Source organism: Littorina saxatilis, linkage group LG7 (genome assembly GCF_037325665.1).
Source record: "Littorina saxatilis isolate snail1 linkage group LG7, US_GU_Lsax_2.0, whole genome shotgun sequence".
Lineage (NCBI taxonomy): Eukaryota > Metazoa > Mollusca > Gastropoda > Littorinimorpha > Littorinidae > Littorina > Littorina saxatilis.
The window spans coordinates 28665187-28683212 of NC_090251.1; the positions used below are offsets into that span (position 1 = coordinate 28665187).

The following is an 18026-nucleotide window of genomic DNA, read 5'->3' on the forward strand; positions in this document are numbered from 1 at the left end:
TTCGCAGAGTTAAGCTAGCGTCCAAGTAGCTGTTTTGATATCTCCGAGATGTAAAGTAGTTTCTTATGTGTTGGCTTTGTGTATTATTGTCAGGAAATGGAATGCACTTGGTTCCGAAGTCCTTTAAAATCAGTCCAATTGGAAATGCTTGAGAGGACGATTGATGGACGTGGCAGATGATTTGCCCGAAGCAGTCAGCCAAAGTACAGTTTCTGAACGCTTCATAGCTTGGATAGTGTTTTCAACTCTCCCTTACAGTCACGTGTCAGGGCTCCCCAAGCATGGACGCTTATAGCTTGGATAATGTTTGCAACTCTCATTTTCAGTCACGTGTCAGGGCTCCCCAAGCATGGACGCTTATAGCTTGGATAATGTTTGCAACTCTCACTTTCAGTCACGTGTCAGGGCTCCCCAAGCATGGACGCTTATAGCTTGGATAATGTTTGCAACTCTCATTTTCAGTCACGTGTCAGGGCTCTCCAAGCATGGACGCTTATAGCTTGGATAATGTTTGCAACTCTCATTTTCAGTCACGTGTCAGGGCTCCCCAAGCATGGACGCTTATAGCGTGGATAATGTTTGCAACTCTCATTTTCAGTCACGTGTCAGGGCTCCCCAAGCATGGACGCTCAATTTGAAATGTTAGAGGGTCAAAGAACAGGAGACCATGCATGAGGGTCCAGGGGTCCAGAAGGGCCGAAGTACAAGAGGTCATGCCTTTTGAAGGGTTTTGTGAGACCTTCGCAAAAGCGTTATTTGTCATATAGTTTAGACTTACTCGGTAAATGCGGGTCGGTAACCATCTGGATCTCAGATCAAAAAAATGTTCTCGTCTTCAAAATCCGGCCAAGTGTGTACGTTTTTGTCCATTCTGAATGGAGACCAGCAGTCCAGTACAGCCTGAAAATCAGGTGGAAGGAACGCGTAACACAAATTTCGTGCGTCCGGGGGACCAGCACTTCTCAGGTTTAGTGCGTCGAGGGAACCCCTTTAAGAATTTCTGGTACGGGGTTTCGGCTTCCAGTGCGCAGGGACGCGGCACAATTTGGGAGCCCTGTCGTGTCAGTTCATGACATCAGGGTTAACGCCAAGGAGACTCAGTCTTGTCTGATTGTCAGATCTGGTCAAAAGAAAATGCAACGGCCGAGAGTGAATCTTGAGTCTCGTGTTCTTTGAACCCGCGAGAGTCATTCAGGTACCAGAAAGGCAAGAAAGTAAAAAATACTGATCAAAAGTCTGGCTCGTTCCACCGCTACGATAAGAAGCTCAAGACACGGTGATCTCCTCGTCCGAATCAACGTCACTCGTGCTCGTGTTGTGCTGCACGTGCTCGTACGGATGATGCAGCATCACGTGACTTTGACTGACAGGTGAAGAAGGGTGACTAGAGGCGGGGCTTCCGGCGGGAGACCACTTTGTTTGCATGGAAGCACTGTCCTGCCTTTCGTGTTTGTTGTGAGTATTGCTGACGTCGAGTTCTTCATCGTCATCCTCATCCTCCATGCCCAGGTGACCTTCCTCCGACTCTTTGACGTCACTGAGGTCAGGGTTGGGGTTGCCTTTGTTGGGAAGAGTTGCCTCCCTGGATCCGCCGCTGGACAGGAGTTCTCTCTCTTTGGAGTTGCGCCATTTCATGCGACGGTTTTGGAACCAGATCTTCACCTGTAGGAACAATACAGAAAGTCATAAATTAATAATTACACCTTAAAGGCAGAGAGAAATTAATTACAAATACTAATACTGGTCGTTGTATTAATTGTATTGTTTCTTTCAGCGCGGCTTATCGTATAAGCTCAACTCAGTCCCACACACACACACACACACACACACACACACACACACACACATACACACACACACACACACACACACACACACACACACACACACACACACACACACACACACACACACACACACACACATTGCATCCAAGCTTTTTGTCCCACACAAAAAAGCTATCCAAACTTCGCTCAACAACTGAAACACACTGATAACTAGACAACATGCATGGCTATCTGTACCATCAGTCACGCAGGGTAAACACGCATACACCCTAAATACTCATTTATAATGGAAACTGGAAAGTAAATGCGAGATTAGGCATCTGTAATTGACAGAGAGTTGATTGCTGTGGCAATGCTGCTGCCGGTAAATAGAGACTACTTTGCGGCAGTTGTAAATTGAAGCGGCACTGTCAGTTCTTAATATATAGTGAGCAACCCACTGTCAATGTATCGAATTGGAGTCATAAAACGCACCGGTAATTTTATCACGGCAAACAACGGTAACAGATGGGCAGACATTTCTACCCCTTGGAGCACACTTCATTTTCGATTATGACGTGTAAAACACACACAGACCCGACCGAGAGAGCAGTGAAATCTGATGCTTTAACTTTTTGACGGACCGCTTTCTATTTCCTGTAACTCGAGGCCGTGCAACAGGTAGAAAGAGGAAAAGGAGGAGAGCGAGGGAGGGAGGAGTGGGGGGGGGGGGGGGGGGGGAGGAGGAAGAGGGGGAAGACCAAATTCGTCCTGATGATACAGTTATGCAAGTTAATTCATTGGTTCAAACGATATTAGTGTATGCACAAAACCTAAGGCTGCATTCCGTATGCTAATAATTAAAGAAGGAATTAGCGGAAATCACAAACTGCGGCCATCACAAACATAAAATCAAACTTGACTAAATGTAAAAGTTGCGTCGGCCATTGTCGCTTTAACTCATCATCATTTAGACGTCATTTACAGTTGCGCCAGCTTGCGAGGTAAATCATTTTACAGGCAAACATAATCATCATAAAGTAGCTCGTCGTTAAAGGCAGAAACAAAATAGCTTCTCTTTTGAAAGCAGTGTCAAAACATGAATGTATAAAACCTATAAAGGTTGACGCACATTCTGAAGACCTTGTTCGAAGTTAAGCTTTCCGTTTTGTGTGTAACAGGTGGGTGATTATTTCCACAGATAAATCTCAACTCTGTCACCGTCACGGGAGTTGTGAAGCCAAATGGGTGTGTTTGACTTTCCATGAATCATATGTCAGCCATTAAAATGGGGTAGGCGTACACAAGGGAGAATGATCCCCCTTTACTGGCGCTGGTTGGTGCCGGCTTTCGTCACAAAAGAGCTATTAGGACGCGAACGGCACTTAAATCAACCATATGGTTTTGTTTTCTGAAATCCAATCCATGGGTTTTGTTCTGTTTTGTTTTATATTCTTTTTTGCTGTTTATTAGGATCTGTTATCCGTACAAATCCCACCAGCTTAATATGCAACAGTTGTACCAATAACTTGCGAATCACTTTTCACAGATCATTCAATGACTGGTTGTCTTTAAAATATAGCGCTTTTGCTACATTCAGTGAACTTATCTCCTTTACTCTCAAACGGTGAGAACTACTTTGTCATTATGATCTATAAAATGGGTGAGACCATAGGCATATTACAAACGAACCTATACTCAGTGACGTTCTAGATTACTGCTTATTTAATGCATTTGTGATCAAACCTAGTTAGGAACACACATAAACAAACACATAATATCACTGCTTCATGTCACACACAGTTCAACTTATATTCATTGTTAACGGATATTAATCACGCCCTGTTTCACATGCAGCTTCACATTTCAAAGCAAACATAATTCTATTGATTTGTCGGGGCTCAAACCCCAAACTAATGCAATAAACACAAGGTGGCGTCCTGTGATATCATTCATAACCAATATGGAGTCAGATGGCGAAACATGTGGCATAAAATATCGGCCATGGTGTGAACAAAGCTCATTTGATGATTTCATGGCTTCGCTAATTAGTCACAAATGGCGAATCGTACTAGGATTACCTCTTCTTTTAAACACTAATTGATCCCTCTCACATCATCAATTGAGAATCAGTCATTAAGATGACATGGCGAAATCCGTCGTGAAGCGCCCGGATAACAAGGGGCACAACCCAATCAAAACAAAACCCGCATTGATCTCCCTTTGATGGTGAAGCATCATGCGCGGGGTGACAAAAACGCCATCGAGTCCGACGCAATAATATGCAGTGATCTAAATACCTTACATTGCACGGGGTGCAAATACATTAATTGATTAGGCTTAATGAGTATGTACTGCCCTGCTGCTGGTTTTTAATTAGTTGGCTTTGATGGTTTTTACTCTCTGTGCCAAAAAGGTTCATTTATAATAGAGTCCACGTATCTTATATTCGTTTGTGATCGAAGAGCGAATCAACTGGATCCAACTACACTACTCACGTCGAAATTAGTTTTATCATTTGTTTGTTGGACTGATGATTAAACTTGGAGGCTCTGATAATGAGATTAAAAGAACATACATATTTCTGCCAATTCAGCAATACTTATCTGCTGTGGATTTTGCATTAGTTTGATCTATTTTATCGCTAACGGAAAACACAAAACAGTGGTCGAAGTCCAACAGACATAATGACATACTAACTTCTTGGACAGAATCATGGCTGATTTACCCGCCACAGCGGTGCCCAACAACAGCAGCAGCGGGACATTCAATCGTTTTTGTTTCGGGCCATTGCCAAACCGTGTTTTTGTTTTTTAAATGTACTTGTACTACTGTAGAACTTTCCAGTAATTTTAACATCTTTATACATGCCAATACTTTGCACTTTTTCCCCCACTGAGAACGTTATTGGAATCTCAATGTTATCATATGTTTACCGTTTGCATTCCCTTTAATTGTTTCAGTGTACCTGTACTTCTGTAGAAAATTCCAGTAATTTTCACATTTCAAGCACATCTTACATGTCACTAATTTTTCCACTTTTTTCCACTGAGAAAAGTATTGCCATCTCAATGCCATCATCTGTTTACCCTTTGCCTTCCGTTTAATATTTCAACCATTCCTGTTTGTAGCTTGCCTTTAGGGACCATCCACAATAGATTAATATTTTCGTAATGTCTATCCCTGTCTCTCTATATCCCTCTCTGTCTCTGCCACTCTCTGTTTCTCTCTGTTTCTCTCTAGTATCTCTGTGTCTGTCTGTCTGTCTGTCTCTCGCTCTCTCTCTTTTCTCTCTCTCTCTCTCTCTCTCTCTCTTCTCTCCTCTGTCTCTCTCTGTCTCTCTGTCTCTCTCCCTCTCTCTCTCTCTCTCTCTCTCTCTCTCTCTCTCTCTTTCTCTTCTCTCTCTCTCTCTCTCTCTCTCCCCCTGCCCCTCCCTCTCTCTCTCTCTCCCTGCCCCTCCCTCTCTCTCTCTCTCTCTCTCTCTCTCTCTCTCTCTCTCTCTCTCTCCCTCTACAAAAGCCCAACCAAGTTGATCTTAGAAGTGTATTTATGTACAATTCACTTGCCTTTTGTTGTCTTTGTGTTGTAAGTAATGCGATGTGGTGCCAAAAGACAAATATCCATATTACAATGAGAGTGGACATTAAAGTATTCTCATCTGATCTCATCTGATCTTATCCTATCTTATCCTATCTTATCTTAACTGACCTGTGAGTCCTTGAGGCCGAGCTTGGTGGCAAGTTTCTTCCTGTCGGGCTTGCTGATGTATTTTTGCCTCTGGAACATCTTCTCCAGCCCTTTCCGCTGAGCGTCCGAGAACACCGCCCTCCTCAGCATCCCTCGCCTCGGCTTGCCTCGCATGGTGGAAAGGAACGTGAAGGGGTTGGGCATCGGCAGCAGCGGGGAACCTGGAATGAACCACTCTGGATGAGAGTCAAGGTCAAACTTTAAGGTGAAGGTCAAAAGCAGAAGTCAAGGACACGCTTGTTACGTAAACAGGAATGTGATGGGGGTGGGCCTTGGTAGGAGTGGGGGTCCTGCAATGGGTAATAATTATTTGATGAATGTCAAGGTCAAACTTCAAAGTGAAGGTCAAAGGCAAAAGTCAAGGACACGCTTGTTACGTAAACAGGAATGTGATGGGGTAGGGCCTTGGTAGGAGTGGGGCACCTGCAATGGGCTATATTTGATATGCTAACCAGCCGCCGAGATTTATGTTAAGGGCACAGGTAAGGTCAAAGTCAAAGTCAACACAATGATCGTCAAGATTGTTAAAATGTAACGAAAACAACGGGGTCATTCAAGCACTGCGTTACGGTGAGTCGTTGCGCACGATTCGTGAGTATAGTTTTGTCAATCATGTTGACGTAAACAAACAAAAGAAAACAAACAAACAAACAAACAGACAGACAGACAAGAAACAAACAAAAGCAAAGGAACCATATATTTATCATCAATATACTAAGATAGGAAGGACATTGGCCTAACCATGCCGCTATTTCTAAGTAAGTCACACTTTTTGTTTCATGATCAAACATAACACTTTCTTGCTTGGACAGAGACGTAACAATGAAACGACTAACTTCCGATTGCAGTACTATTCTGGGGTGGGGGTTTGGAGGTCAGTGTCTGATATGCTCAGTAGGCATAAAGCAACGTCCGTCTGACCTCAGATGACACGACCATCATACCATCCACGCATTACTACATCATAATTTTACGCTGATTTTTCTCAAACGAAGTCGATGTCCAAGTACTTCTGTCCCATTTCGCGCACCATACTTCTCCTATACCACGATTCGCGCGCATCGGGGAGCAATAGTTATGCACGTGCATTAACAACAGTGATGCGTATGACGTGGAAAAACATGGATGTCACATGTGATTAGTTTCTGGGTGACTGGTCACGCGGAAATGAAAACTCGTCCGGTATCAAAGCTGCATAATGGTGGATTATTATTGTCTTTGTCGACATGTTTTTGTCGGGAGTCAACACTGTCATCCGTGATGCCTGGCACGTACTGTTCGGTCTCAATCAGGGTGATATCATACGATATCATGCTGTAATATTATATATTCCCGGCTACTCTCATTGTAAACTACGGCCTCTAGGCCTCCTTCTGTCCCTCTTTGTATATTAGTCTCTGTCTCTCCGCACACACACACACAGACACAGACACACACACCGACACACCGACACACACACACACACACACACATACACACACACACACATACACACACTGACACACACACACACACACTGACACACACACACACACACACACACAATCCAACTGACCCCACCCAACCCTACCAAACACACACACACACACGCACCGCACCGGACCGCACCCCTGTCCCCACCCTCCCACCCACCCCACCCACCCACGCACACACGACCAAAAAGGAAATCAAACGAGAAATTTTATAACGAACGACGAAGAAGAAGAAACGAGAAATTAAAATCTGATAAAAGGCATAACAAGCCGACATCAATAAAAGAGCAATAAAACCATCCCCATCTCTCTCTCTCCTTTCAGCAATTAGTCCAAAGCTGCCACCCGATAGGCCAGCGTGTCCACGATAATCAAACCCAGGTGTCACACCCTCATAAAGCAACCATCAAACACCATCGTGACAACGGACACTTGTTCGACCATCGACTCTAATCGCGCTGCTGGCAAACTGTGCAATATCCACACCTATTAACTCATGCTGTCTGTCTATGTCCGGCTGAAATTTTTGTTTGTTTGTTTGCTTAACGCCCAGCCGACCACGAAGGGCCATATCAGGGCGGTGCTGCTTTGACATATAACGTGCGCCACACACAAGACAGAAGTCGCAGCACAGGCTTCATGTCTCACCCAGTCACATTATTCTGACACCGGACCAACCAGTCCTAGCATTAACCCCATAATGCCAGACGCCAGGCGGAGCAGCCACTAGATTGCCAATTTTAAAGTCTTAGGTATGACCCGGCCGGGGTTCGAACCCACGACCTCCCGATCACGGGGCGGACGCCTTACCACTAGGCCAACCGTGCCGGTCCGGCTGAAATAATTATGCCTTTTTCTGCGACAGATAATATAGGGACACTTCTTCCCGTGTCAACTGTTCGGCTCACCATCTGAACTGAACTGAATTTGGGGCTTAATGTCCGTCAGGTCTCAATGCCTATATTTTATACATGGAACAAGATCGTTGTTTGTTTGTTTGCTTAACGCCCAGCCGACCACGAAGGGCCATATCAGGGCGGTGCTGCTTTGACATATAACGTGCGCCACACACAAGACAGAAGTCTTCATGTCTCACCCAGTCACATTATTCTGACACCGGACCAACCAGTCCTAGCACTAACCCCATCGTTCCTCAGCTTGGTCACCTACCAAAAAGGAACAGCCGGGGTCGATGCTCTCTGTACACAGTTAGGGTTTGATGATGAAATAATGTTGTGTCACTTCCGAAAATAATTCGCTTTTGGTTATAATGGGCTTGTGATTTAAATGAAGGATGCCCATAACCCGTGTTAAAGCCATACAGGTTCTCTCGGGGGATGCACACATTCGCGTACATGAGAACTAACGTACCTAGAGGAACAAAAACAACATAAGTATACTACGAAACAATAGAAAACCTTCCAGTCTCAAAACTATCCTGGTCTCAATTTTATTTTTATTGAGAACAAAGTAAGCATCAACAACACAATAAAAAAAAACGCAGACAAAAACAAGAAAAACACCATCGGTCTCAATTTGTTTTGGGCAGCAGCTTGCCACGTTACTGCGCATTGATATTATGGTCAAGCGAGTGATGACCCCCCCTCCCCTTGTTAAACACTCACCGGTTGATCGTGTAGTCACAATAATTGTTAACCTACCGTGGCTACGATGACATCTCTGCACAGTACAAAAGGGAGGCTCAATACAGCGGGATAATTATTATTATTATTATTATTGTGATCATTTTTATGCGCCTAATCTAGATATAGCCCTAGGCGCTTACATATTAATTTCTGCCGTTTGAAATGGAATTTTTTACAGACAGACAGATAAACAGACATTTTTTACACACAATAATAACGCATTCACATCGGCCAGTAAAGCTCAGTAGCCTATTAGGCGAGCATTCACCTTTCACGGCCTTTATTCCAAGTCAAACGGGTATTTGGTGGACATTTTTATCTATGCCTATAATGGGTGATTATTGATTGATTGACCAATCGCTCTACTGACGCTGTCGTGTCTGACTAGCTTCGTTGACTTTGATATTGCCCACACTCGTGTGTGTATGCTGATGATGGGTTTGAGAATTGACGACTTGTAGGTATATGTAAGGCATCCTCCCTCTCTGAAATTACTGTGACCTTGGGATCCAGTTTAGATTGATAGATGAATGGAAGTACGGATGGATAGATATTGATAGAAAGATATATACAGAGAGAGAGAGAGAGAGAGAGAGAGAGAGAGAGAGAGAGAGAGAGAGAGAGAGAGAGAGAGAGAGAGAGAGAGAGAGAGAGAGAGAGAGAGAGAGAGAAGAGAGAGAGAGAGAGAGAGAGAGAGAGAGAGAGAGAGAGAGAGAGAGAGAGAGAGAGAGAGAGATTGAGAGAAGGATAGAGAGTCAGAGACTGACAGACATGCACACAGACAGACAACAGATAGACACACAGACAGAAAATGAAATAGATATATCTATAGATAGATAAATAACCAGAGGCAGACCGACCGACAAAGTGGCATGGAGCAGCCAGTACCTCCACCTCCTGCGTTCGCCGAAATAATGCCGATTTGCCAACAAAAAAAATAAACATAGACTGATAAGCAGGCTTAAAAAACACAACAGTTGGGGAATGAATGTTCTCATGAATACCAATGGGCAGCCAACAAAGGCTTCTCACAGGCTAAAGTTTCACCTCGGACTATCACATTTCGAAATGTTAACCGCTTTGCCAACAACCACGACAAAGATCCCGGTGCTATTCGAGTTTAGTTCTCTACGATAGCGTCCGTTTATAAATGCCTGCAGATTTACTGCTAATTGCAGTTTGTGAAGCACATGAACACGAAGAGACCGACTAAAAGTGGTCGCCAGAGACAGGTGGTCACTATCGAAGGGGAAATCATATGGAATAAAACTCGTCAGGGATCCTGCAGGGTGCATGGAGGTTATGGGCAGGGGGTCGTTATCGAGAGGTGGTCGCTGAAGCAGGTTTGGCTGTTATCCATTTCGATTGTGCGGTTGCGCTCCGGGATTATTTGGGGACAACTCTTGGCAGAAAGAGGAATTTTCTGTGAAGTTTTTCATTTCTCTACTTTCCTTCTGTAAGTAAAATTCAGAGACAAATTTCTTGGCTTGGTAACTATCTACACGTTTCAATTGTCCTTTCAAATAACGAAACATCAGAACAAATGTTAAACTTCCCGCGTATATATTGCCGGTATTGAAAGAAAAAAAAAGAAAGTTAGAAAGAAAGAAAGAAAGAAAGAAAGAAAGAAAGAAAGAAAGAAAGAAAGAAAGAAAGAAAGAAAGAAAGAAAGAAAGAAAGAAACACACAAATAAACTAACGAATACAAGAAAGAAAGAAAAGAAAGATCTGAGTCCAACATTAAAGAGCTGATTCAAAGCTAATTCCGACTCACTCTAATCCGCCCACTCCGTAAACCACCCGCCACCCATCACAATCCCAGCACTTGAAAAGATTTCAATTCCATCCGTAATGACACCCTAACACCCGGCTCAACAAAATGAGGAAAAGAGATACCCGACGAATACAGTAGCTCGCCCAGACACAGAATCAAGAAGCCACCCCACCAAAGAGTCCATTAGACTTTTAACTTGGGTGGAGGTATTGTAGAGACACCGAGCGTATGGGAATGAGGGTACCTCTTACACGGTCGGGTCGACTTGAGGGGTATAAAACGGTCGGGGTAGGCAGGTTAATGTGAGAACGGGGCGAGATCTATCAGCAATCTAGACAGGTAATTAGCAAATTGAGACACGCAATTTATCCAGGTACTTTTTCTGCTTTTCTTCGCGGCAGCAGGGATTGTGAGTGTACGAGACTGTGTACAGGGAAGACAGAGATCACTTTTAAGAAACTTTTAAGAAATGAATTAATGTACAGCCCTTCCCGTGTAAACAGTTCGACATCCATCTCAACAACAACAACAACAACAACAACAACAACAACAACAACAACAACAACAACAACAACAACAACAACAACAGCAACAACAACAAACAATTATTCAAGAAAACTCGCAGCAGTCATCTTCTTCTTCCTCGTTCACGTTCACTCATTTGTTTGCATTCAGGCAGCCATACACCGCTTTCGAGGAAACATGAAGGGTATTGTCGTGTGTCTCTACCCTTCCGACATGGATTACAGGATCTTTTCCGTGCGCACTTGGTCTTGTGCTTGCGTGTACACACGATCGAAGGGGTATACAGCACTAGCATGCCTGCACAGAAGTTGACCTAGGAGATTGGAAACAAATATCCACCCTTAACCCACCAGACGGCCGCGGCCGGGATTTGAACTCACGACCTTCCGATTACGAGGCCGATGTCTCATCCACTACGCCACTCCGCCCGTCTAGCATCTGAAGTAAATTTAACCAATGATTGTTCGGGGCGTTTAATACACCTGGAGTATATATCTAAAAGACAAGAAAAATATCTCCCACAAAACGAAATATCACACATGTTCAGTCTTGTGTCACGTGTTTACTGTTTACCTTTTAAAATGTATTTTTCTTGCTCCGGAATTTAATCTAGCAACGTTACAGTAATCAGATATAGCCGGCGATATTATTACCCTCTCGTTTTTAATGACGTGTTGTAACGCGTGGCTTATGTTATACGCTACAGCACAAATTTCATTTCGTGAGTAAATAGACAATGAATGCATTGTTTGCTGTTGTGAGTATACACTTTTCCTGCCCTCGTAAGAGTTCACAGTTTAAGGCAGCAAACAAATGAATTCCTCATTTCTCGGTACGCTCCGCGTATCATTTTTCTCGCAGAATCTCACACTTGCGAGACTTTTTTTTATTCTTTGGTTCTGACTTGGTTTCGCGTGCTTTGCCACAGATTCCACACGCTTTTGACAGTGATCTATTTACTGGCGTTTCGTTTATCATCTTTCTACAGCAAGGTAAGTTTGAGGTATTTTTATACAGTCATGTGAGGACTCCCTCGTGAGAATGTGGGTTGCTTTTTAAGAAAGCGAGCTGCTGTATAGTACGGCGCTAGTATTGTTTTTTCTCTTTCTCCTTTAAAGAAAGCGAGCTTCTGTACAGTACGGCGCTAGTATTGTTTTTCTCTTTCTGCTTTAAGAAAGCGAGCTGCTGTACAGTACGGCGCTAGTATTGTTTTTCTCTTTCTCCTTTGCATTACATGCATGTACTCGTGTTTTTCTAGCCCTGGTGCCGTTTTACTGTGAACTTAGGATCTTTATCGTGCACACGCGTGCACATGGGGGCGTGCTGACACCTTCAAAGGTGACTCTGGAATAGAAGTGCCGGCTCCAGCCCGAAAATCGAACCCAAGCCAATAGAAAATTAAATGTTGTTGTTGTTGTTGTTGTTGTTTTCTATTGATTTATTGTCAGTTTGTTAAGACAGAAAGGCTACCAACTGAGCTGTCAGACCTTGTAACAATTTCACAAACTCGACCGCAACTTCTTTGCCACTGACTACACTGAGAACTGGATCCACATAAGATGAATAACTATTAGTCCATAACCCATCCAACCTTTCCCCACCCCAAATGACTGATCACTCCCAACTCATTTTTATTCACAAATTTACACAATACATCCCGTATATGCCAATGGGACCTAAGAAGACGACGCTTATTCTTCAGAACAAACCCGTCTGAGCAACTGAGAATACCCTCAAAATTAGCGGCCAGAAAAGAGGGGGTACATATACTCTTCGAATATGTTTGACCACTTGAATTCCACCCCAACCCACTGTTTGCCGTCACAGACACCCCGATCAATCCACGACCATCGCCGCCACTCCACCCTTCGCTCTGATCACAGGGGCCGCCATGTTTGTCCGCTTCGCCATTCAAGGGACTTAACCCACCGCGACCAATTCCCAAGGGAGATAACCGAAGGCACCGTCTACGCGCTTGAGAAGCGCAAAACGCGTGTTGATTTAGTTATCAAGGGCTTGAAGAGCTGAGTGACAGAGGGGTCGTGAAGAGGTTAGAGGTGCTGGTAGCTTTATTGTAATTGTGATGTCGGTATTGGTGAGTCTGTCGCCTATCTGAAGTAGGCTACAAGTCAAATGCAATGACTTTCCCTTTTGTGAAAGTCCTTACACCCCCCTCCCCCCTTTTTTTTTTTTTTTTTTAAATATGTCGTGTTCATAATGTATGTTTATTTAACTCGCGATTAAAACCTGATTTCTTCTAAGGTTTTGGGATTTCTCTGTCTCTCTGTCTCTGACTCTGTCTCTGTCTCTGTCTCTCTCTGTCTCTGTCTGTCTGTCTGTCTCTCTCTCTCTCTATTTCTCTCTCTCTCTCTCTCTCTCTCTCTCTGTCTGTCTGTCTGTCTGTCTCTCTCTCTCTCTCTCTCTCTCTCTCTCTCATCTCTCTCCCTTTCTGTCTCTCTCATCTCCTTAAAATAACGCCACGTGGTCGCGCTTAGGTAGCACCTTATTGAACAGTATCACCCTTCTTTTTTTTTCAAATCGTTTGCACAAATGTCCTTTTTCTTCTGAAACTGGCAGAAGGCTAAGTTGGATAAACTGTCCCTTCGTACGTCGGTTGTCCTCTTCTCTTCTCTTCGTGTATATTACATTGAATGGGGAACCATACTTCAACCCAATCTCATTACTTATGCACATACATAAAGAGATGGTTGGTATTCATTTGGCTCGGATGCGCCCATCATGACTTGCTAATCATTTCAAAACAGCATTTAGTTTATCGACAAGCGTCGACAGCAGCAGGCGCATGCGCTAAGGCTTTTCAGATCCGTTTCCGCTTTTGTCGCCCCGATGTTTGCAATGGGTGAACTAGAGGCGACACCTGGTGGCTCGGAGTTAGGCTGGCTGACCTAACTCCTCACGTTTTGTTTGCCTGGTCAATGTCTATCACCGCCCCTGGATGTTGTACTTGTTCTGATAAGCCGTGAGCAGAAAGAAAGAAAGATAGATAAAAGGAAGACAGACAGACAGACCGAGAAAGCAGGAAGGAAGGAAGGAAGACAGACAGACAAACAGAAAGAGAGGATGACAGAAAGAGAGGATGCAAGATCAAAAAGAAAGATAGACAGAAAAAGAAGCAAGGAAGGAAGAGAGGAAGGGAGGAAGGAACGAAGAAAGAAAGAAAGAAAGAAAGGAGGAAGGAAGGAAAGAAAATAGAAAGAATCAGAAAGGAGAGTCGTGAGCGAATAGCAGGGACAAGATATGTTTTGAAACTCTGTATTAACCAAAAAGCAATAGACCGGGTTTTTTTTATAGGATGTAGTTTCCCGCATTTCAAGTAATACTCGTTTTCAAAACTCCAAGCGCGATTACCGACACAAGCCTCAGTGCACGCGTTGGTTTACGTTAGAAACAGAGTATCATCAGGCTAGTATTGCAGGCAGGATACAAAGGGTGGTTATGACAGTAACTGTATTCCAAGAGGTACTCAACACGTTATGCAAAATGAGCTCATCTAAATACATTTGACGATCATTTACATGTCTGCCAGTGGGCGTCAATAACGGAACGATCAGAGTCTATCAAATTACCGTTACAAGGTGACTGCTGGACACACATGCAACTGATAGGGGATACAACAGGTGTTCACCGCTCACATGCAGGTAAAGGCCGGAATATACTAAAGGCACAGACCTTCCCGAGTAAACAATCCGGTTTACCCCCGAAAGCGGCGTATGGCTGCCTCCATTGTGGGGATAAAAAAAAAACCGGGCATAGACGTAAAAGACGTGGGAGTTTCAGTCCACAAACGAAGAAGAAGAATTCTGTTTGTCATCTCAAAACTGGCCAGGCTTTTACTCTAGATTAAGGTCATCCCTCCACTTGATGATGATAATTAGTTTTAACGTCCTCTTAGAACCAATTGGCCTATCTTGGGACAGGTAGAGTTAATATGCTGTATGTGGGGACAAGACACTGGACAAACATGCAAACAGAGAACACATAATTATGACCGTGTTGTATATCTGGAAATCTGTTGTTGCGATGTTTCAAAATGGGGATGGAAGTAAAGATTGTGTACGCGGAATATGGTTGGACTGGAGCGGTTTGTAGGCTTATTTTCTTTTTTTTATGTGGAATATTTTTTTTATATTTATGGTTGAATAAGTAAATAAATAAATAACTGGAAAAGTAACACAATAAAAAATAAAAATAAAAAAAAAATTAAAAAAAAATCGAATCTTAATTTAGCCAAAAGGAAAGCATTGAAATAACTTGCTCAGAATGGGGAACTTCAGTTCAGGTAGGAGGGCAGTATGGGCTTAAGCCTTGTTCGAGTAGAGCTATGCTTTGTGTTTTAGGCGCTTTAGTTGTCGTCCCTCCCCTTGGACACATACCAAAATGAACAGCCTGGATCCGGATGCTTTCTGTTCAGGATGGAATTATTGTTGTGTTTGAATGAATACATTTATGAAAAGGCACAATAGTGTCAAGAAGAAAATTAAGATAGTTCGTGGAATAACTGAACCCTGCACTTGAAGCTGTCAGGGTGTTGATTTTTGGTGTGACTGAAGGTGGAGGAATGGTCTTTATAATCCCATGTAAAAACCAAGACCGATCTGAGATGATGCGCAGAGCTGAGCGTGGTTTTATTTGTTTTATTTTTATTTATTAATTTTAAAAAAATGTGGGGGGGGGGGGGGAGAGGATTGTGCCTTTAAGCATGTACTTGCCATCGCTCGGATAACACTCCTCGTGTATGTACGATGGATGGAAGGAAACGAGCATCATATTTCATTGCATGTAAGTAGTAGGGCTACTGACACCCTTTTAAAAAATGTAGGCATCCGTTTGGAAAGTGCATATTTTGTACATAAATGAACTTGAAGAATCATCGGTAAAGACAACAACAACAACAACAACAACAACAAAAAACGTCACTTTTTATATTGTGAGTAATTGACCATGAGACTATATAATGTGCCGCTGACCAAAATGTTATTGAAACTGACAGACACACAGACACACAGATAGACACACAGACACACAGACACAGACAGACACACAGACACAGACAGACACACACACACACACACACACTCATTCACACACACACACACACACACACACACACACACACACGCACGCACGCACGCACGCACATTCACACACATCCCCCCCACACACACAAATTCCCCCCTCTCTCTCACACACACACACACACACACACACACACACACACACACACACACACAACTCACCATTAAAGTAGTGTGGTCTCAGCAGCCCAGGGAAGGGAGCATCAAAGACAGAAGCGTGACGGGGGGTGCAGCTCATACAGTTGAGCCCGGGGGTGGGCCCGTGACACGCCTTGGGGAGGGGCCCGGCCAGGGAGGGGAGCGGGTGGGCCATACTGACGAACGCACCTCCGCATCCCCCTGCTAAGCTTGAAGATGCTGCACAAAGAAGAAGGTAATATCGTGTTGGTTGTGCATAAAGAAGTATTACACGCGAGACAAATGGGAAAAAAGGACAATAATAACCAAGATGGAAATACAATCATCTTTAACAAAAACAGAGTACTTAAATATGAGAGAAGAAGGCAGAGAGAGACAGAGAGAGAAAGAAAGAAAATGAGAGAGAGAGAGAGAGACAGAAACAGAGACAGAGAGTCAGACAGGCCGACAGACAGACTAGACAGCCAGAAAGAGACTGAGAGACAGAAAGAGAGAGAGAAAGAGAGAGACAGACAGACAGACAGAAAGAGAGAGAGAGAGAGAGAGAGAGAAAGAGAGAGTGAGAGACGGAAAGAGAGAGAGAGACAAAGACAGAGAGATAGAGACACAGAGACAGGGACAGAGAGACAGAGAGACAGATACAGAGAGACAGATACAGAGAGACAGAGAGAGAGACAGGGGCACAGAGAGAGAGAGAGAGAGAGAGAGAGAGAGAGAGAGAGAGAGAGAGAGAGAGAGAGAGACTCAGACTCATATCTTTATTGCAAAAGGATAAAGGTTTTAGGCAAAGCCTACTCTTCCAACCTGTCCTTTATACAACACATAAAGACAGACGCACATACAAAATATAAATTCAATCATATAAAATACAGAAAAACATTGTATGGAATGCAACACAATGTGCATTTAAGGAATTACATAAGGCGAACTCAAAAATTACAAAATTACATTGACATAGTTATACCTTTCATTTGGGAATAAAGTTGCTCCGATCAGCTACACATCCGTTAACACTAGAGAGGGAGGGAGAGAGAGAGAGAGAGAGAGAGAGAGAGAGAGAGAGAGAGAGAGAGAGAGAGAGAGAGAGAGAGAGAGAGAGAGAGAGAGAGAGAGAGAGAGAGAGAGAGAGAGAGAGAGAGAGAGCAAAGTACATCCCATACATTAAAAACCAAACACCTTCATTATTACCAGCAGGAGGTAGATAAAATGTGTTTTCGTTTGCATTTCATTAGACTCCCTGCTGCAACCCTTTTGATTTATGATGTTCTACAACAAACACTGAAAGTTGTAATGATCCCACAGATAACTGTCCTTGCTATTAACAATCGTGTAAATGATGCTTTGCAATATATATATACAACAGCAAAAAGCGAATATTACTTGCCATGGTGTGACTCTCTTTCCAGAGGTGTACGTCACAATATTTACACTATGACGGTATATGCTTTTTTGTCGTGGCTTAGATAAAGAGCGATGCGGTCGTGTACAAATATAGAAATACTGACTGAACATACAATCTGCGCTCTCCTGATTGTTGTCAAAAGATACAGAGATAAAGCCTGTTGTAATAATGATAGCTGTGTTGGCGTTTGATCGTGTAAATGGTCCATTTGTTTTACGAGTCTGACAGCCGTTGTGTATGTCATACAAACAGGTTTTGTTTAGCTGCTTAGAGTTAGAAATAACAGTTTTTATGGAATGAAAAATATCTCATAATGTTTTTATTCCAAGTGCATGGGGAATGTCCTGATTACGTGTGATGTGTATAATTGAAAGTCGTATTTTGGAACTAGCAAACTGACTGACTTTCGTACAGAGTGACTGACTGACTGACTGACTGACTGACTGAGCGAACAAACGAA

The 18026-nt window shown here is 43.4% G+C and overlaps 1 protein-coding gene across 2 annotated transcripts in view; it reads right to left on the minus strand.

Moving 5' to 3' along the window:
* The window catches only part of LOC138971094 (homeobox protein DBX1-A-like), a 28382-nt gene that overhangs the window by 1452 nt on the left and 8904 nt on the right, over positions 1–18026 (minus strand). For both annotated transcript variants that reach the window (XR_011457165.1, XM_070343706.1), the window contains exons 2-4: positions 16189–16383; positions 5475–5674; positions 1–1662 (exon numbers count right to left, since the gene is read on the minus strand). The exon at positions 1–1662 is cut by the window's left edge. Coding sequence is in view for 1 of the 2 variants with exons in the window: in XM_070343706.1 (XP_070199807.1) it covers positions 1267–1662; positions 5475–5674; positions 16189–16383 (791 nt within the window). In the remaining variant the exon portion in view is untranslated. The remainder of the gene's footprint in view (positions 1663–5474; positions 5675–16188; positions 16384–18026) is intronic.